General features: G+C 42.7%; 1 protein-coding gene across 2 annotated transcripts in view; it reads left to right on the forward strand.

Annotated features, from left to right (window-relative positions):
- The window catches only part of pdzd2 (PDZ domain containing 2), a 457,654-nt gene that overhangs the window by 316,345 nt on the left and 119,488 nt on the right, over positions 1-21,821 (forward strand). For both annotated transcript variants that reach the window (XM_073064257.1, XM_073064259.1), the window contains 3 exons: positions 1,753-1,895; positions 8,458-8,590; positions 10,913-11,086. In XM_073064257.1, the coding sequence (XP_072920358.1) occupies positions 1,753-1,895; positions 8,458-8,590; positions 10,913-11,086 (450 nt within the window). The remainder of the gene's footprint in view (positions 1-1,752; positions 1,896-8,457; positions 8,591-10,912; positions 11,087-21,821) is intronic.

The following is a 21,821-nucleotide window of genomic DNA, read 5'->3' on the forward strand; positions in this document are numbered from 1 at the left end:
GAAGAGTGGGGAACCAAGACATCTTCCCCGTGCAACTCCAAAAGGTACCTCGTATCTCTTAGAAATCTGCTCTCCAAGGTAGACTAAAAAACTACCTTCAAGATACATGAACAAAACGAATTGGGGGCAGTTCCACAGAGGCCAACCCATTTCTCAAGGCAATCCAAGTAAATATTGTGGTAAATTTAATTTTTGAAGACAGTGTTCAGATCTAGAAGATTCTAGTAGGCATTAGTGCTGAGCTGACAGCTTTGGTAAGGGCCATCTCTGTGCTATGATTGGCTCTAAAACCTGACTGAAACTTCCTAGAATGTGGCTCTCATTCAGAAAGTTGTTGAGTTGGTTGAAAGTGACTTTCTCAAAAATCTTGCCCAGGAAGGAAAGATTTGGAGTGAATTTGTAGTGAACTAATTCCTTTGGTGGAAGATTTGGGCTTTTGGGATCATAAAGCAAAGAAAATGGACATTTTGGCCCACCTCGCCACGCTGACCATGATGCCTATTTACCGTAGATTCCGGACTACAGAGCGCACCTGATTAAAAGCCGCTGGCTCTAATTTTAGAAATAAAATCAATTTTTTAATTGTAAAGGCCGCACCGGATTTTCGGCCGCAGGTGTCCCACGTTGTAATATGAGATATTTACACAGAAAGATATTACACGTGAGGATTTTTTTAACTTTTAATTAAATCCATATGGTAACTAAAACAAATACATATTGCAAATGCTTTTTTTCGAACCGTGCCCGTACGCGGCTACTTTTAAATATACGTTGCGTATACTTCTTTACTGAACAACATTCCAATATCTCCTAACGACTGGTAAAAAATATATATATTGCAGCCTACCAGGAAAAGTTATTGATCACCTTTAACTTAAAAGCAGCGTTCGCTCAGATCCAAAGCCGCTCGCGTAATGCGCTCCCTCCCTCCATCCCGTTTCATCGCAAACCGGCATTTTCCCACAAGACACCGCGAAACCGGGTGTGACGTCATGGCATCCCGCGATGTAGTACAGAAAACAAATATAGTTAAAACTCTTCTAACTTTAACTAGAAAATGAATTACTAAGCGAAAATATTATAAACTAAGTAACTGCCATAAGGCAGCACAATGCTTCGAGTGTTTTCCATGTTGATGAGGGTGAGTACAAATGACTGATTTACAATAATTTAATTGTGAAAGTGCGCTTGATTTATCGTACAATTTCATTGGACCTCTGTGAACTACTCATCAATTTTATTGGTCTACTGTTATGAGGCAAAATGTTTACGAGGCGGCATGAAAAAAAACCATGTATTAGCCGCTCTGGATTATAGGCCGCAAAGTTCAAAGCTGTTCAAAATGTGGGAAAAAAGTAGCGGCTTAAAATCCGGAATCTACGGTATATTATGCCATTTCCTTGCGTTAGGCCCATATCTCTCTATATCATTCCAAAGTACCTGTCTAAACACCTTTTCAATGTTGTATCATCCTCCATTCTCTCTCGTCACAATTTGTTCCAGATAACCACCATACTCTTGAAGATCTTGCTCTGCTCTGTGGGGTATTGCACTGTCGTTTAATTCTCCTATTCTGCACTTTGGGTTAAATGTTAACTCTATGACTCACAGGGACAGAGACAAAACTGGCAACGTATGAGTCAGATCAATACCAAAATGAATAGAGTGAATAATATATCTTTTAAAGAAGCATTGCCATAAATATTTATGTATAGAGGAATAATATTTATCTAATTCCTTCCTCCCCTCCAGCGGGAAGGCTGCCAGATCTGGAAAATGCACATGGTTAAAGGTTCGGATGGACTTGGCATCCAGATCACAGGGGGCCGGGGATCCAAACGTTCCCCCTATGGCATCATTATTACATCTGTTGAAGAAGGAGGAGCAGCACAAAGGTAATCAATAGCATTTAAGGATGTTATGCTACCATAACATTGGTCATGGGTGGCTGGGTGGAGATACGTCTCTGTCAAAGGAGGTGTAAGGTTCTCCTTCTCTCTGCGAGCCTGCAGGTCACCCTTGGGCAAGGTGTAGCACAAGTGTAGCACTGCTTAGCCCCCAGTCAGAGTCACGTGAAGCCATGGAAACAGATGGTGGATGGTGGTATGAGCAGCAGGTGTATATCACAACTCTTGGCTATGCGACCACTATACTAGGCAAACAATTTATGAAGAGTATTGGTAAGGCTCGGTCACCCACCTTGTAAAGACGCTGCCAGGAGAAGGCAATGGCAAACCACTCTGGAGGAAAATTTGCCAAGAACAATCATGGTCATTGTCCACGTCATACCACATGGCACATAATGGTAATGATGCTGGCTGCCATTTTCTTGAGTTACTTTTTAGACTGCTTAGAAATATGTACGTGCAGTTCAGAAAAAGAGCGGTCATACACTTTATCACATCTCGGTATTGTGATGTAATTTTGATGAGATTCTGTTTCACAGGTAATTAGAATTTGTAATACTAATAGAGGGCCTTGAATTTATATAGTTCCTTTCATCGCCTCAGGGCAGACTAAACAATTAAGTCAAAAGTACTTGACTAAATCAAGGACGGCAAAAATGTTATGATTATGGTAATGGAAAAAACATAGCTGGCGGTTGTTGCTGTAGGTCCAATAGTTTGCAATAATCAAGAAAGTGGGTGCAGTACTCATAATGCATATTGTTCATTCATTGGAACAAAGGCACTACTGATGCTTCATTTGAAGGATTGAGGCCCTAGTTAAGAGAAAAAGGAGGTGTATAGCAGGCACAGGCAGGTAGGAACAAATGAGATGTTAATAAAGTATACTAATGCAAAACAACTCTTAAGAAAGTCTAGCAGAAAAGGTGAAGGCAAATCCTAAGGGTTTCTACAGGTATGTTAAGAGCAAAAGGATTGCTAGGGACAAAATTGGTCTCTGGAAGACGAGTATGGGAATCTATACGTGGAGCCAAAACAGATGGGGAAGATTGTAAATGCATTCTTTGCATCTGTACTTACTCAGGAGGTGGACACGGAATCTATAGAAATACGGCAAAGCAACATCAACTTCATAGACCCTGTAGAGATTCAGAGGAGGAGGTGTCTGCTACCCTGAGGTAAAACAGGGTAGATTAATCCCCTGGGCCTGTTAAGCTGGTCCCTCGGACCCTTTGGGAGGCAAGTGCAGAAATTTCCAGAGTCCGAGCAGAGATATTTGAAACATCCTTAGCAACAGGAGAGGTACCAGAGGATTGAAGGATAGCTGATGTTAAAAAGGCTCTAAGCAGAAACCAGGAAATTATAGACGGATGAGTCCAACATCAGTTAGAGGAAAGTTATTGGAAGTTATTCTAAGACACCAGATATATCAGTATTTGGCTAGGCATGGACTGATTAAGGATAGTTATCATAGCTTTGTGCATGTTTATGTCTAATCAATCTTACAATTTTTCAAGGAAGTTACCAGGAAAGTGGATGAAGGCAAGGCAGTGAATGTTGTCTACATGGGCTTTAGTAAGGCATTTGACAAGGTCCCACATGGGAGTCTGGTCAAAAAGTTCAGTCACTTGGCACTCGGGATAAGGTGGATTAGACATTGGCTTTGTGTGATAAGCCAGAGAGTGGTAGGAGAGGGTTGCCTCTCTGACTGGAAGCCTGTGACTAGTGATGTGCCGCAGGGATCAGTGCCAAGTCCTTTGTTGTTTGTCATCTATATCAGTGATCTGGATGATAATGTGGTAAACTGGGTCAGCAGATTTGCAGATGACACCAAGATTGGGAGTGTAATGGACAGTGAGGAAGGCTGTCATGTCTTGCAGAGTGATCTGCAGCGGCTTGAAAACTGGGGTGAAAAATGGCAGATAAAATTTAATGCAGACAAGTGTGAGGTTTTGCACTTCAGTAGGACCACCCCAGGTAGGTCTTACGCAGTGAATGGTAGGGCACTGAGGAATGTGGTAGAACAAAGGGATCTGGGAATACAGGGACATAATTCATTGAAAGTGTGTCACAGGTAGATAGGATCGTAAAGGAAACTTTTGGCACATTGGGTTTCGTAAATCAGATATTGAGTACAGGAGTTGTGATGTTATGCTGAAGTTGTATAAAACAGTGGTGAGGCCTAATCTGGAGTATTGTGCGCAGTTTTGGTCACCTACCTACAGGAAAGATGTAAATAAGGTTGAAAGAGTATAGAGAAAATTTACAAGGATGTTGCCGGGTCTGGAGAACCTGAGATTGAATAGGTTAGCACTGTACTCTTTAGAACGATGAATACTGAGAGGAGATTTGATAGAGATATACAAAATGATGAGGGGCATAGATAGGGTAAATTTTTTCCCACTGAGGTTGGATGGGACTACAACCAGAGGTCATGGGTTAAGGGTGAAAGGTGAAAAGTTTAAAGGGAGCATGAAGGGAAACTTCTTCACTCAGAGTGACTTCAGAGTGTGGAATAAGCTGCTAGCACAAGTTGTCTGTGCGAGTTTGATTTCAATGTTTTAAGAGAAGTTTGGATAGGTACACAGATAGTGGGGATTATGGAGGGTTATGGACCAGGTACAGTTCGTTGGGAGTAGGCAGTTTAAATGATTTCAACATGGACTAGATGGGCCAAAGGGCTTGTTTCTCTGCTGTGCTTCTCTATGCATGTACGACTGTATATCTGCTCCACCACCAGGTCTGACAATTTGAAACTCTACTACATTGCTTGATTCCAACCCTACCTTATCTCATCTGTTGCAAAACCTTCAACCATGGCTTCTAGACCTAATGAAACAAGCACACTCTCAGCTGGCCTCCAAAATTCTATCACCATAAACTTAAAGACATTCAAAACTTTGTTTTTCACATTTTAATTTGGAATGAATGTACAAACACTACTGTGTCCCAGTGTTTGCTGGTACAGTTAAGCAATTGTTGCAGCTAAGACCTGCTGGTACAATCCCTTCTTTCTCCTCCCTCTTCCATTATATTTTTTTACAGTATACCCTTTGCCCAGACTTTAATCCAAGGAAATGCCTATTAATCTATCGCAGTGGAGAGTCAATGGCTTTCGCAGAAGCCTTGACATCAACAAAATGTCTTTCAGCACCTACTCACTGTAGCCTTTTGAAACTTGAACCTATTCCAGAAAGCACAAACACTTCAGGGCTGAAACAAAGTTTAAAGTGTTTGGTTCTTTAATGGAATAGGGTTAAGTTGCAACTGTCTATAGGGGTCATGAAGTATTTTTGACAACTTTGGAATGCACTAATGGATGAGTCCTTCATGCGGGTCAGCGAGTGCTTAGCTGTATTTATTTGGGAGATTCCATTTACTGAGGTTTTGAGCTCCAAGCTACCAATGTCCAATTAGCAATTTCTCTGTAATGGTGTTATGCCCTACCTACTTTGCATACTTCCCGCAGATATTTAGTATGCCCCTGCATAGGCCTTCAACAAGTGGCATTGGCAAGACTGTGTGTGCAAGCTGCCCGCACACTTCTGACCAGCAGCCAAAAGAGCAGGCACACCCTAGTTAAATGTTAATCCATTTCTCTTTTAGCGATGTTATTTGAAAGCTGTGTGTTGCCTCACAAAATTTTAAATAGGGCCAAGTCCTTCTAAAACATTCCTCCTCAGCCAGTTCCGTCAGGAGATGATTGTGCATATGACAACAAAACTGAAAGTTAGGTAAGACTGAAACTTTTTTCAGAATCTTTCCCCATGAGATTTGCAGAGAACAGTTATTTGATCATATTTTGTTTTCCTCGGCTGCTGGCACTGAGATTAGTCATTGACCAGCAGTAAGTAAATGTAATCCGTGAGAGCCAAACTACTCACTAAATCAAACAGGAAATCAATTAACAAGCTTCCATTGCCCTTTGTGAAATTCTTCAACTATTCTTGGCTTTTAAACAAACAGCAACATGAAAATTATGATTGACAAAGCAAGTTTAACGTACAAGTTTTTTCAGGCTCAAATTTCCCGTTACTTGGCTAAAACTACACAGATCCAGGAAAAAAAAACAAAATAGTGATCAAAAGTTTTCATATTATTGTGGATAAGGATAAGACGGGATAATTAAGGAATGTACTAAATTGTGCTCAAAGAAAGTGGCTGTTATTGGAAGAGTCCATGTCTGACATGTGGGAGTCGTTTAAGGGCCATTGGTCTGAATTCAGGAACAACTTGTTCCTGTGAGGAAGAAGGGCAAGGATGACAAGGTTTGGGAACTTTTATTTAGTCAAAAAGGAAGCATGTGTTCGGCCTAGAAAAGTTTCGGAAGTGGAAATCAGACATGTCCTTTTTGAGGTAAATAGAGGATGCGGGGGAGAATTTAAACAGGGAATCAAGAGGACTAAAAAGGGATACTAAATTTCTTTGACAAATAGAATTAAAGAGAATCCCAGGTACTTTATACATCTAATAAAATCAGGAAGATAACTAAGGAGAAGGAAGTCTGACTCAAGGAGAAAGGAGGGTATTTATGCAGTCAGAGGAAGTAGGCAGGGTACTAAATGAGTACTTTGCCTTGGTATTCACCAAAGAGAAGCGTATGGAGGTTTGTGAGATCATGGAGTGGTTATGATAATATTCTGGGGCACACTGATATCAAAGAGGAGGTGTTGAGGCTCTTGGAGAACATTTAATGTGCATACTAATGGGATCTATCCCAGGTTATGGAGAATAGCAAAAGAGAACATGGCTGGGGCTTTGACAGAGATCTTCCAATCCTCTGAAGTCACAGAAAGCTGGAAAATAACCCATGTTATCGTCCTGTTATGAAGGGCAGTAGAGACAAATTAGGAAGTTATAGCAAGTGAGCCCTACATCAGTGGAGGGAAATTATTGGAGAAGGTTCTTAGAGACAGGATCAACTCGTGTCTGGAAAAGCATGCACTAATTAGGAATTGTCAGCATTGCTTTATGTGGAGCGGATCATACCTTACAAATGTGATCAAGTTCTCTGAGGAGAGGATGATGATTGATGAGAGCAACATAATGGATGGACTTACCTTTTAGCAAGGTCCCGCATAATGGGCTGATCCAGAAGATCAAGGCACATGGTATCTATAGAGACTTGATAGACTTAGATTCAAATGGGCATGGCCATAGAAGATAGAGGATAGTGGTGAGGGGTGTTATTATGATTGGAGGTTTATGACCTACGGTGTTCCACAATGCAGTTATATCATGAAGCCTCAGCAAGTGAAGGAGCCTGAATAAAATTATATTTAAGAACATAGAATAATACAGCACAGTACATGCCCTTCGGCCCAAGTTGTTATGCTGACATTTTAACCTACTCAAAGATCAATCTATCCATTCCCTCCCCCATAGTACTCCATTTTTCTATCATCCATGTGCCTAACTTAAGAGTCTTCTGAATACCCTGAATGTATCTGCCTCTATCTTACCCACGGCAGGTGTTCTATTCATCCACCTCTCTCTGTGTAAAAACACTACATCGGACATCCCCCTTATACTTTCCTCCAATCACTTTCTTCCCCCCAGTGCGTGATTGATCTAGAACCAGGAAGCAGGGTTAGGGTTAGAGCATTTAGACGAGCAGTTGACAGATACTTAATTGACAGCATGGACATAATGAGCTGGAAGACCTGTTTCTCCACCAAATGAATCATTGACTCAGTAATTAGGTAACTTTAATATTAACGAAGTTTTTCACTCTATGGATGCTGCCCTTTCAGCTGGGCATTTCTAGCATTCTCCTTTGGGTTTCAGATATTAGCAAACTGCTTCAACCCACATTTCACAGCTTTAACTTGTCCCTTTGACCAATCTCTCCAATCTCTTTAACCTTCCTCATTTCACAATTCTTCTATTTTCTGCCACTCCCTTCCCAGATTGAATGCTTCCTAGATTTTGATTTTCTGTACCTGACATCATCATAAATCTTTTTTGTATTTTGTTGTAACCGGTTTCATTTCCCACATTGGAGGAGCCTGTTCTGGTTTTCTTTCCTTTCTGCTTTTGTGAATGTGGAAGGAGAAAGGAGAGAGATTGATCAGGGTAGAAGGGATCTTCGATTTTATTGGCTGCATTCCCAAGGCAGCAGAAAATGTAAACAGAGTCAGTGGTGGGGGGGGGGGGGGGGTCAGGGGCTGGTTTTTGTTATGACTGAAATATGTCCACAACTCTGCAATTTCTTGTGGTCTTGGGCAGAGCATTTGCCATACCGAGCCATAACACATCCTGATAGGATGTATTCTGTGGTGCAACTGTAGAAATTGGTGAGGGTCAATGGAGATGTGCCAGATTTCATCAGCCTGCTCACAAAGTAGAGGTGCTAGTGAACTTTCAAGTTCAAAACATCTATATGGTTGGATCAGGACAAGTTATTAGTGATGTTTATACCTAGGGACTTGCAGCTCTTAACCATCTCTACCTTAGGGACATGCACTCTGCCAAGTTTCTGAAGATAATGGTCAGCTCTTTTGTTTCGCTGATGTTTGAAAGCTTTACCTTTTCTTATTTCTCCTACCAGGGATGGAAGACTGAAATCTGGTGACGAGCTGCTGATGATTAACGGACAGTCCCTGGTTGGACTGTCACACCAAGAGGCAGTGGCTCTGCTTCGGTCAGCAGCAGGACTTGTACAGCTCATTGTTGCAAGCAGGGTATGTGCTTCATCCAGGATGAACTTTTTCCCAGTTTTCTCCTCCTCGCTTACTTTTCAAAGTACTCTGGTAGAACTTTTAGGACTGAAGTGTTCCCTGGGTTGGGTGCATAGAAGTCAACATCCAGCAAGATAAAAACAGAAAATACTGGAAATACAGGTCAGGAAGAAGAGAAACATTTAAAGAATCTTCATCAGATGTTGACTGGAGTTGGGGCTTTATGTTTTAGCTCTTGGCAGGGTCACCCATGCTAAACAGGTCAGAGTAGAGGCCAGACCGAGAGTGGTCCACCAGTCCTCCAGTTTCAGCGGTTCAGCTCAGAGCTAACAACCCTGACTGCTAAAACAAAACTGTTACAGAAACAGTAATGAAAAATCCTTCTACATCTGAATGCAACAGTATTCCTGAGTCTCCACCCGGAACTTGAGTGACTGACAGTAGTGAAAACTGAGCTACTGACATGGCGAAGGAAGCCCTGAACACCGCCAGGGATGGAGGACCTTCGTTGCTTCACTAAATGCCAGCAGCGTAATGGGAAGTAGATAGATTTAAATGATTAGAACATTGATCAGGTTCTATTCTTGGTCAGGGATCTTGGAAAGGTTTCTTCCATGTTATGCCTAGATATGGTGATTTCTTATAGAAGAGTCAATACAATAAAGTCCCTAATTCATTCTAAATTCTACTCTGCTGAACACTAAGATAGCTCCCTTTACAAAAGTGTCAAAGTAAAAACACTTTACATTGAACTAGGAGTCAAGCTAATCTCTTGCTATAACTTCTTAAGAGAGAATGAGAGATAATTGTGAATCTATGGAATTCGTTGTCACAGGCAGCTGTGGAGGCCAAGTCTTTATGTACATTTAAGGCAGAGGTTCATAGATTCTTGATTAGTCAGGGCTTGACAGGATATGGGGAGAAGGCAAGAAATTGGGGCTAAGAGGAAAATTGGATCAGCCATGATGAAATGGCAGAGCAGACTCAATGGGTCAAATAGCCTAATCTTCTCCTATACTTTACGGTCTAATAAGAGGTAGACTCTAAGCAATTACGTAATTAAATATTTTCAGCCAGTTTTGTATTCGTTGTGTCTTAAATGGTGACCACCTTCTTCTTGACATCAGCCTCAGCTCGTATTTTAAACCTTGTCTTATAATTATAGTGGGGTATATGATCTTTTTTAAAGCTTTATATCCAGATATTAGGCACTAATAGGATGAGAAAATAGAGTGTAGCAAAGGTAAATTGCTTTTGTTGTTGAAAGTTAGAACAGAGATCACAGAGTAATACAGCACAGTACAAGAGTTTTGACCCATGATGTCGTGCCATCCCTTTAACCTGCGGCAAGGTCAACCTAACCCTTCCCTCCCTCATAGTCCCTCCATTTATCTTGCACCATGTGTAGATCAGAATTGTAGATTATAGAAGAAAGGATATTGAGGTGTTAGGTATTTATGATCTTGAATGTAAAAGGAAACATGAGGTAAAATCTTGATTTCTAAATAGTGAGGAACAGGAGATGGAAAACATTGATTTCAAAGTCATGAGGAAGCACTAAAATGATTAGAATTTAGAAAAAACAAAGGGTGAATGGTCAGATCTGCTGTCAATAAAGTTACAGTAGCGGAAAAGAATTAATTAAAATATCAGTAAATTGGCAGTGACAGCCACAAATAGAAGTCAACAGATTTATGACACCATCGATGTGGACACTCAATCAACTGCCACGATCATGGGGTTTACAGTCAGCTGTCCAAGATCCCGCTTCAAATAGTGAGGATTTTTAGATGTGAAAATCAAGGCCCTAATTTCCATCTACAGTGTACTTCTTTTCTGCAAGTAGTCTTCACTGTTGCCTTGTGTTAAATTTCATTCATATGTTAGACTGAAGAAGTCAACCTTGTTGGATCTGTGTACTGCGGAAGCAGAAATGTAAAGCCCAAGTGACAGGGATCAGAAAGTCTTTGTAATTCCTCAAATCCCACTAGAATTGCTGACATTTCCTTGTTTGAAGTGTAGCATTTATTATGCATGACTTGTCACTAGCTTGGTGCTGGGGTAATAGTTGGAGTACACCTTACACAGGATTTAAATTTCATTTGAACAGATGCTGAAGAATGTATAGAGGAGCTATTGGCTTCATTTATTACTCTAAAGACTGAAAATGGTGCTTTGGAGATTATTTATTCAGGGAAATAATGAAGAACTGCCCAGAATATAGGATTCTTGCAGATCCACTGTTGTAGAGTGTGCAGGTCTCAGCAGAATCAAAATCCATTCTTTCAAAATTTTCCATTTTCCTTTTTTCTCCCTCTTTTACAGGATGAATCCGAGATCCATTTCCAGAAGTATCCCTCCACAAGTTTACCTGATCTGGTCACGAATTTTGCAATGGCTGATAATTCCCCCTCCCCTATAGAAAATAAAGAAAATGTAAAGCCAGAAAGCAGCGATGCCACCACATCTGACTGCCATGTAAACCACGGTCAAGAAACTGTGAGTGTTGGCGAATCAAAGTATATGGTGTTTTACTTAATATATTTGTCTGAGTGCCATAAGAAAGTGGAAGGAGAATCTGTTCATGAATTCACGTGAAATACAGCTGTTTGATATTTTAACAAAGTTGCCATACAGTTTAAACTAGGCTTGTTAAAATGAAAACTTACCAATGAGCATCAACAATCAGACCTGCTGTGTGGGATCCAAAGAGTTCAAGGAATGCTCAGCCTCATCAGAGAAAGGAGGGGAAGAGATGTATCAGAATCAAGTTTAATATCGCTGACATAGGTCGTGAAATTTGTTGTTTTGCAGCATCAGTACAATGCAATACGTAAAAGTACTATAAATAATAATAAATATATAATTTTTAAAAATTAATTAAATAGTGCAAAAAGAGAACAAAAATAGTGAGGTAGTGTTCCTGGGTTGATTTCTTGTCCTTTGAGAAATCTGATGGTGGAGGGGAAGAAGCTGCTCCTAAAACATTGCGTGTGGGTCTCAGGCCCCTGTACCTCCTCTCTGATGGTAGTACTAAGAAGAGAAGATATCCTGGGTGATGGGTTTCTTAATGATGGATGTCATATTTTTAGGGATTACTTTTTGAAGATGTCCTCAGTGCTGGGGAGGCTAATGCCGATGATGGAGGTAGCTGAGTTTGCAATCCTATGCAGCTTTTTCTGATCCTGTGCAGTGGTCCCTCCATACCAAGTGATTGTGGTGAACTACATATACCTGTCTGGACACGCCCCCCCCCCCCCCCCCCCGCCGTTGACTGCTCCTGTGGCTCCTCCCACAGACCCCTGTATAAAGGCGATTGGAGGCACTGCTCCTCCCTCAGTCTCCAGGATGTTGTGTGATGGTCTCTTGCTGCTGTCTGCTCTCTTCCAGCTAATAAAAGCCTATCTCTCGCCTCACGTCTCCGAGAGTTATTGATGGTGCATAAATTTTATTAGCTGGAATTTTAAAACATGGAGAGCATTTTACGTCTGGAAAAATTGGACTTGGATCCTCAAGCTCCAGAAGCAGCTCTTGCCTTTGAACTCTGGCTTGCATGCTTCCAATCATACTTGGAAGGGATTCCTGTGACTGAGCCCGCTATCATGCACAAAATCTTCCTCTCCAAGGTCAGTCCGAGGGTATACTCCCTCATCAGGGACCTGCCGACCTACCAAGGGGCACTGGACACCCTCAAAAGACAGTACCTGCGGCAAGACATCGCTTAGCGACGCAGTGGCAGCGGGCCAGAGAGTCGAGCGCTGAGTTTGTCCGGGCCCTACAGACACTCGTGCGGGCCTGCGCCTGCAGGGGACTGATGGCGGAACAGCATGCGGAGCTCCTGGTACGAGACGCCTTCGTTACGGGGATCAGGTCAGTGTACGTGCGCCAGCGGCTGCTGGAAAACGCCAATCTTACCTTGCGCTCGGCGATCGAGCTGGCCGACACGCTGGAGGCTGCTCTGCACAATGCTGACGCTGTCCAGCCGCGCAATCTCCCACCGGTCCCATGGACACTGCAGACCCCGCCACCCGCCAGCGAATCGACCACAGCTGCTGCCAGTCGCAAGTCCGCGCAGTGTTACTTCTGCAGACTCGAAAAGCACCCCCGAAAACGCTGCCTGGCCCGACCTGCTCCAGCTGCGGAAAGAAGGGCCATTTCGCCAAGGCCTGTAAGTCTAAACCACGAGCGGGGTTGAGCAGTGCCGCGTGCGAGGCATGGGTGTCGCCATCTTGCCTGCCCGCCTTGTGCGAGGCATGGGGGCGGCCATCTCTGTCGGCGCCACCTCGCCCCGCCTCCAACCCACGGGTGCTTACCAGGCACCAAGATGGCGATTCAACTCTAGCCTCCGTAACCCTCGACCAAAGCGCCCCACACCAGCTTGCAAGGTCAATTATGGACATCCTGGTGGAGGGGCACAGGACTAGCTGCCTGTTTGACACGGGCAGCACTGAGAGTTTTATTCACCCGGACACGGTGCAACGCTGCGGACTCGTGACACAGCTGGTAAGCCAGAGGGTCACCATGGCTTCTGGGTCGCATTCCACAGACATTCGGGTGGGTTGTGTAGCAACATTGGTGGTGCAGGGCACAGAATATCGGGACTTTGCGCTACTGGTCATGCCTGAACTGTGTGTGCCTGTGCTATTGGGGCTGGACTTCCAGAGCCACCTAAAAAGTGTGACAATGGCTTATGACGGGCCCCTCCCACCACTCACTGTCAGGAATCCTCAGTTTTGTGGGACTTCGAGGCCTACACTGCCTTTGAGGTGGGCGGCAGGCTCTATCACTTCCTTTGCATCCCCTTCAGTGTCACGAATGGTTTCTCTGTCTTCCAGAGGGACATGGACCGGATGGTGGACCAGTGCCAACTGAAGGCCACATTTCCATATCTGGATAACATCACCATCTGCGGTCACGACTGGCCGAATCACAACACCAACCTCCAACGATTTTTCCAAGTAGCCAAAGTATGTCGTGGAGAACGGGGTCATTGGCCCTGATCCCGACCATATGTTAGAACTCCCTCTTCCCACCACCCTCAGAGCCCTCAGACGGTGCCTGGGCTTCTTTTCCTATTACGCCCAATGGGTCCCTCATTACACAGACAAGGCCCACCCCCTGGTCAAGTCCACCACATTTCCCCTCTCAGCCGAGGCCCGCATGGCCTTCAGCCGCATTAAAGGGGACATTGCCAAAGCAACGATGCATGCGGTGGACGAGACCATTCCTTTCCAAGTAGAGAGTGACGCCTCCGATTTCGCGCTGGCTGCTACCCTCAATCAGGCAGGCAGGCCGGTAGCATTCTTCTCTCGTACCCTTCAAGGCCCTGAAATTCGGCACTCCGCGGTGGAGAAAGAAGCCCAGGCCATAGTGGAAGCTATTAGGCACTGGAGGCACTATCTCGCCGGCAAAAGGTTCACCTTGCTGACCGACCAGCGCTCAGTTGCGTTCATGTTTAGCAACCAACAGCGGGGCAAAATCAAAAATGATAAAATTTTGCAGTGGAGAATAGAACTCTCCACCTACAACTATGATATCCTGTACCGGCCTGGAAGGCTCAATGAGCCCCCTGATGCCCTATCCCGGGGAACGTGTGCCAGTGCACAGCTCGACCGGCTATACGCCCTCCATGCAGATCTTTGCCACCCAGGGGTCACCCGATTTTACCATTTCATGAAAGCCCGGAACCTGCCTTACTCCCTTCAGGACATCAGGACGATGACCAGGGACTGCCAAGTCTGCGCTGAGTGCAAACCGCACTTCTACCGTATTGAAAAGGCGCAACTTATCAAGGCCACCCGCCCCTTTGAGCGACTGAGTGTTGACTTTAAAGGCCCCCTTCCCTCCACCGACTGCAATGTCTACTTTCTCAACATAATCGACAAGTACTCGCGGTTCCCCTTTGCCATCCCCTGCCCCGATACCACTGCAACGTCCGTCATAAAAGCCCTGCGCCAACTCTTCACTCTGTTCAGATATCCCTGCTATATCCACAGTGATAGAGGGTCCTCCTTTATGAGTGACAAGCTGCGCCAGTACCTGCTGGCTAGGGGCATTGCTACTAGTAGGACCACGAGCTATAATCCCCGGGGAAATGGACAGGTGGAGAGGGAGAATGCCACTGTGTGGAAGGCCACACTCTTAGCCCTTAGGTCAAAGGGGTTGCCGGTCTCTCGCTGGCAGGAGGTCCTCCCCGAGGCACTCCACTCCATCCGCTCCCTGTTATGTACGTCCACCAATGCCACCCCTCATGAGCGCCTCTTTTCTTTTCCCAGGAAGTCTGCCACTGGGACCACCCTACCGGCTTGGCTGATGTCCCCAGGGCCAGTGCTGCTCTGGAAACATGCGAGGAGCAATAAATACTCCCCGCTGGTCGAGAAGGTTTACCTACTACATGCGAACCCCCAGTATGCTTACGTGGTCTTACCTGATGGGCGGGAGGACACGGTCTCCGTCCGCGACCTGGCAACCGCAGGAACACCAGACCCCTACCCCGAACACTCCACAGTGACTATGAACCCTGTACCCACTGAGGTGTATACCCACCTGACACCGCGCACACCAAGCCCTACACAGACTCCTCACGACTCTCCCATACCGGGCGCCTCGCACACGCATGAGGGATCACTGACGCCTAGTGGGCTGACACCTCAAGTCAGGTCGGAACCAGCATAACCACCGTCTCCGGTGCAATCACCACCAGCACCTGTGCAATCACAGCCGGTGCTACGTAGATCACAGTGATAGATTCGACCACCTGATAGACTTAACCTGCAAATATACTTGTAAGAAACTTCGCCCCATGGGGAGTCTCTTTTAAAACAAGGGGGGTGGTGAATGTGGTGAACTACATATACCTGTCTGGACACCCCCCCCCCCCCCCCACCCCGCTGACTGCTCATGTGGCTCCTCCCACTGACCCCTGTATAAAGGCGATTGGAGGCACGGCTCCTCCCTCAGTCTCCAGGATGTTGTGTGATGGTCTCTTGCTGCTGACTGCTTTCTTCCAGCTAATAAAAACCTATCTCTCACCTCACGTCTACGAGAGTTATTGATGGTGCATCAGTGATGCAACCAGTTAGGATGCTCTCCATGATACATTTATAGATGTTTGGTAGCACACCAAATCTCCTCAAACTGCTAATGAAATAGAACTGCTGTTGTGCTTTCTCTGTTATTGCATCGATATGTTGGGTCCAGGATAGATCTTTAGGATGATCAGCCATGATCGTACTGAATGGCGGTGCAGGCTCGAAGGGCCGAATGGCCTACTCCTGCACCTATTTTCTATGTTTGATACCCAGGAACTTGAAACTGCTCACCTTTCCCTTTGCATTCAGGGCCGATGTCAACCTGGCACTCACTGTCAGTTAAAGAGAAACACAGAGGATGTTCAAGATCCGCAAAAAACTTCACATAAACCATCTATATCATTGCATCTTTCTGTCGACTGAAGTCTTGGTCTGTTTTTCCAGTCTTTAACAAACAGCTGCATTTTTTTCTCCCTTCATAAGTAGATCTTGGTTTGTCTCCTGAAGATTTCCTTCCTAATTTGTTCAGTATGACTCTGGATAAGCTACAAAATATTAGTCCAGCCTTGTATTATGTCAGGTATATGGACAAGTATCTTCCTTCCATGTGCTTCCCAGTTGCTGGTGAAATTGGAGGAGGACTGGTGAGACAGACTCCAGCATGGCTGGCTGGAAACTATTAAAGTTAGTGAAGAGTATTCAACTCAACATTAAGGGATGGGATAAAGAGCTCTTTTAATGGATCAGAGAGATGAGTCTAATTTATGAAATGCTGATTCTTTCAAGATGGATTATTCCCTTCTATGATGCACAGAAGGAGATCAGTGTTAATAAATAAGATAGATAGCATTTGAATAAGCTCTGTGTATGGTTTGGTTTAGTTTAATTAATTGCTGCTGCATCAGAACCATGGATAACTTGCTGACCTTGTTAAGCAAAAATGTACTCTTTCTGATACCGAGAAGTTAATCTGATATTTGTATACAATGCTTATATTTTGGTGTATGTTGAGCACCAGTATTATCAATGCAACAGAAAGAAATTAATAATTGTATTTCTTATTCCACCAGGTGCTATAATTTTATTGTATCCCCAGCTATCTACCTGCTGCCTTATAAATCTTTTGTTGCACCGGGAATATCATTTTCTTCAATTCTATGTACAAGTATGGCAATTTGCACCACTGAGGCCAAATTATATAATTATAGTTTTGCCTGTTATTCACTTTACAATGCCAACACACAACAGTGGTTGATATAATGCCTTTTAAATTAGATTTGCTGATTTGTGCTTAATCTGTAACTGGTTTCACAAAGGGAGATATATTCTAGAAAAACTTTAAGTGGCATCATTCTTTCTGACTATAATTCATTAATGTCTTTCTTCCGTCTGCCTATAGAATCTATTTTTCAGTCCATCTTCCTTCTATTTATTAATTTCTCTGTCATTTGGCATAAATACTAAAATATTTTTGACTTTCAAGGTTATTATTCCATTCCTCAGCTTAATAAATATATTCTTCATTGATAAACTTTTTTATAAACCTGCAGAGCCTGGAAACTGTAGTAGAAGTCAATAGTGCTACAATACTCGATAGGTCAGGTAGCACCTGTGGAGAGAGAAGCAGAGTTACTGTTATCAAACAAAGACTTGGCCAGAATGATGTTTTCTAATGAATTAGATTGTTAGAACTGCTTATCTTTTTTTTAACGTGAACACTAAGTGGAGAAGTTCTTCTTATCCTCCATAATTTTAATGTTATGATAGTAGATCACTGAAATCCATCATCCATTCATTTTCTGCAATTCACTCTTACCTGCTAGCAATTTCTCTTTTTTTGTTAGTTTATGAATTTCCACCCTCATGCCTCTAATTTGCCAACATCCTGACAAAGATAATGAATGAAACTTGTGTTATTTACTGGCGGACGGTAGGGGAGCAGCATGGCCTCGGTCGTAGCGAGAACAAGGCCTCAAGCCATGGTGTCGCCTGTTTACAGCCACCCTGGAGAGAGGCGTCAGAGTTGGTGTGTTTCATCGGAAGTGGTGTGATGCAGCATCCAAGCTGGAGTTGGTACTGCCCCGCCAGAGTTTGCACGGCAGAAGATAAGCTGTTTCGACTGTGTTCAACTGCTAACTGCTGCAACATTCAGGGACTCAGGGCCTTGGACAACTATTTTTGTGTGAATGTATTTATTGATTTATATATGTTTGCTATCTTATATGTGCTATATGTGACTTGTGCTCTGTACTGTGATTTGCACTTTGGCCCCAGAGTAATCCTGTTTTGTTTGGCTGTATTCATGGGTATTCATATATGGTTGAATGACAATTAAATTTGAATTCTACACTACCATGCCTCTATTGTAAGCTTCTTTGGCTTGTTCTGAAATAAAAAGATAATTTGGAGAGATACGGCATTTGAAACGTATTATGGATTAATATTCTTGCAAAATCTTTGATGATTGTAAGTTTGTTATGTGCCTGTACCAGTGTACTATCTTTCACTTCATAAATGCTACCATTTCACTTTGCATGTGTGCCTGTGAATTGGTGCACAACTTTGAACAAATGTGCAAGTGAATTAATATTGGAATCGTCAGCCAACAACAGTTTTCCCTCCTGGTCAGGGCTCTGGGGTGTTTTTCACTCATCTACCACTGAACAGAATAAAGAATTACAGTTACAGAGAAAGTGTAATTCTTTGTTATTCGAGAAACGGCCCAAACAGTGGTCTCATCTGTAGACCTTTGGTTGATACTCACCAACAAACTTGCACTAATTCTACAATAATGTCACTGCAGCTGCGTATAATGAGATGCCTTTTGCACACCGGTTGAATGTCCAAGTTGGTGGGGTCTTTCATTGATTCTGTTATAGCTATTATTCTATGATTTTATTGAGTATGCCCATAAAAATGTGTATGTACTTTGATAACTTTTTTTACTTTGAACTTTAAACCAGGGACAGTTTACTGTGACATTTTAACATAAACAAGTGTCTTTGGGATGTGGGAGAAAACTGGCACACCTAGGGAGAAACCCATGTGGCTACAGAGAAAAGGTCCAAACTCAACTCGGCGGATATGAGGTCAGCATTGAATCTATGTCTCTGGTGCTGTGAAGCACCTGCTCTGCTGTGGATTGGCAGAAATTTTAAAGGACAAGGCATTGAACGCTACGGTTGCTGGGGTAGGTGATAAGGACCTGGGAAAATGTGTCTGCTCTGTTCAGGAGGTGAAGGGGTGAGGAAATAGGTGAGATCCAACCAAGGGTTCTGTCCAACTGTGTGGAGAGAAAGCAAAGATTAATGAAGAAAAACATTTCAGAGGCGCCTTTGTGGAATATCTCATCGTTGTAGCAAACGTGATAGATAGGGGAAATAGTCAGTAGCTGTGGGAATCTGTCGTCTTGGAGTGAATGCTGGCGGCTAGCCTGATAGAAGTTGCAAGGTCCAGAAGGGAATAGTCGGAGTTGGACCATATGAAGGTGAGAACAGAATTGGAATTGGCTGCAAAGTGATAAAACTTTCAAGTTCTGTATGAATAAAGAAGGTAGCGGCTAAGCAGTTTTTTATGTAAGGAGAAAGTGTTGATCAGGAGCAGAATTAGGCCATTCAATCAAGTCTGCTCTGCCATATCACCATGGCTGATTTATTAACCCTCTCAACCCCATTCTCCTGCTTCTCCCCGTAACCTTTGATGCCCTGACTAATCAAGATCATGTTGACCTCCGCTTTAAATGTACTCAATGATCTAGCCTCCACTGCTGTCTGTGGCAGTGCATTTCACAGATTCACATGGGGGGTAGTGGCCCAATGTATGACTGAAACAAAGACAGTTGCATAAATCTCACAAAATTGCATGGGTTACAGAGACAAAGGACCTTAACCTGACTTTAACTGTCTCTAACCTTTTTCACCATATCAGAGAAATTCCCTTTGCTCCACCCATTGCCCACCCTCTACATTCTCTATTGCCTTTGCTAACTTGTTACTCTCTTTCTCAGTTCTGATGAGGGCACCCAAATCTGAAGCGTAAAGAGTTTTCCCTTTCTACAGACACTGCCTGACCTGCTGAATTTTTTCAGCATTCTCTGTTTTTATTTCACTATTATTGCCCTTCTGGAGAATGTTTCTTTAATACATGTATATATGCAGACTTGTCAAGTCTTACAGGTTGCCTGTATTTCTTAAGTCACCGAGTAATAGAAAAGTACAACACAGAAACAGGCCCTTGGGCCCATCTAATAAATGCCAAACATTTAAACTCCTACTCCCATCGACTTGCACCAGGACCATTAGCCCTCCATACCCCTATCATCCACGGACCTTCCCTTAAATGGTGAAATCAAGCTCACATGCACCACTTGTGCTGGCAGCTCACTCCACTCTCACGACCCTCTGAGTGAAGAAGTTTCCCCTCATGTTCCCCTTGTACTTTTCACCTTCCACCCTTAACCCATGACCTCTAGTTGTTGTCCCACCTATGTTTTCTTATTGTTTTGCTGTCTCGTTGCTATAGTTACCAAGTGCTAACAAGACCATTGATAATGCATTGAGGAGCATGGACATCCTTCAGACAAACTCAATGTAATTGACTTCCTTCTAAAGCAGACTAGAATGTGTAATTAGAAAAAAAATTATGAACAAAATTTACTGGTTTATTAGCTTTAATTGCAAACACAATAGTGCAGTGCATTTGTCTGCTATCTGAAATGATTAATAGTTGTGCTCTGTTTGTTTTACTTGTATAACTACCTGTATCAGGTGCCAAACACTGCAGGATGAGGAATGTTCTTGTCATGTGAAGAAAATTACATTGTGTGTGGTATTTCATGTCTATGAAAGTCTGTGGCCATGTTCTTCATCGCTTTAGTTGCCATTGGGTCAGTCTAGCTCTGTTGGCTTTCTGGCACTGTTTCTGGAGCAGATGATATGGGGTTATGCAATTATAAATTCACAGATACAAACCAGCATGAACTACAGAAAGCAGATTGCACATGACAAATCTACTGAATTGAATTGAAGGAGGAATTGGCTATTACTTACATCCTTCATATACATGAGGAATAAAAATCTTTGTTACATCTCCATCTAAATGTGCAAAGTGAAATTTATATTAATTTATAATAAATAGTATATACAACAGGATAGTCAACATAACGGAAATACAATGGGATCAGCATGAATTAATCAGTCTGATGGCCTGGTGGAAGAAGCTGTCCCCGGAGCTTGTTGGTCCTGGCTTTTATGCTGTGGTACCGTTTGTGGAAGCAATTGAGTGAGTGGCTAATACAATTTAATAAATGTTAGAATAATCTTTATTTATACGAACTCCCTGGGATTCAGGAAGAAATTGTGAACAGAGATTCTTAATTGGAAGCATAATGGGAAGCAGAAGATAGATATTTCGCAGCTGTGATCTATAAGTATTTATGAGGTAGCAGAGGGCCCACCAAGCCTGTTATATGTGTGATGTTGAGCATTTGCTGTTAATATTATATTTAGTACATTGAAATACTTCTGCTGTACTATTTTAAATGCAGAATATTTATTACATGCAGATTTCATTACATATGAAGAGAATGTTATTGCGTTCCTACAATTTTTTATCATCTTTGTAATTTCAATGTTTGTAGAGTTAAATAAAACAACCATCTCATTTCTTACATAATAATAAACATTATATATTGTTAAATAGAAGCTTTAAGATCATTTATTAAAGATGGCAATCATAGGTTATATTCAACTGGATGTAATTGTCTATTTAATGATTTTACTTTATTTTTAACAGATGACAGTTTGTCGGAATGCATAAACCATTGCACTTTATTTTTATATTGTCAGGCAAATGAATAAAATCTATATAAATACTTGTGAGGATAAACAGTATGCAGTAAAGATGACAATTGTGTCTTAAAAGGAGAAAATGATTCACAGTGCAATAAAATTTGGCTGCTCAATGATTAAGCTTTTTATACACTATGATATATATGCAATGCATTACAGAAATGTTGTTCTACAATACATTTGTTACCTCACTTTTTCAGTAAATCTGGATGAATTGTATGATTCACATTATCCAATGGCTCATTATCTAATGTGCCAATTTCCTGTTAAACAAACCAGCAAAATTTGAGGGCAACAAAGTACAAGTCCAATATGATCCAAGTTAACCAGGAAAGGATTCAAAGAGCATTTCAA

The sequence above is a fragment of the Hemitrygon akajei genome, chromosome 13, assembly GCF_048418815.1.
Source record: "Hemitrygon akajei chromosome 13, sHemAka1.3, whole genome shotgun sequence".
In the NCBI taxonomy this organism is placed as follows: domain Eukaryota; kingdom Metazoa; phylum Chordata; class Chondrichthyes; order Myliobatiformes; family Dasyatidae; genus Hemitrygon; species Hemitrygon akajei.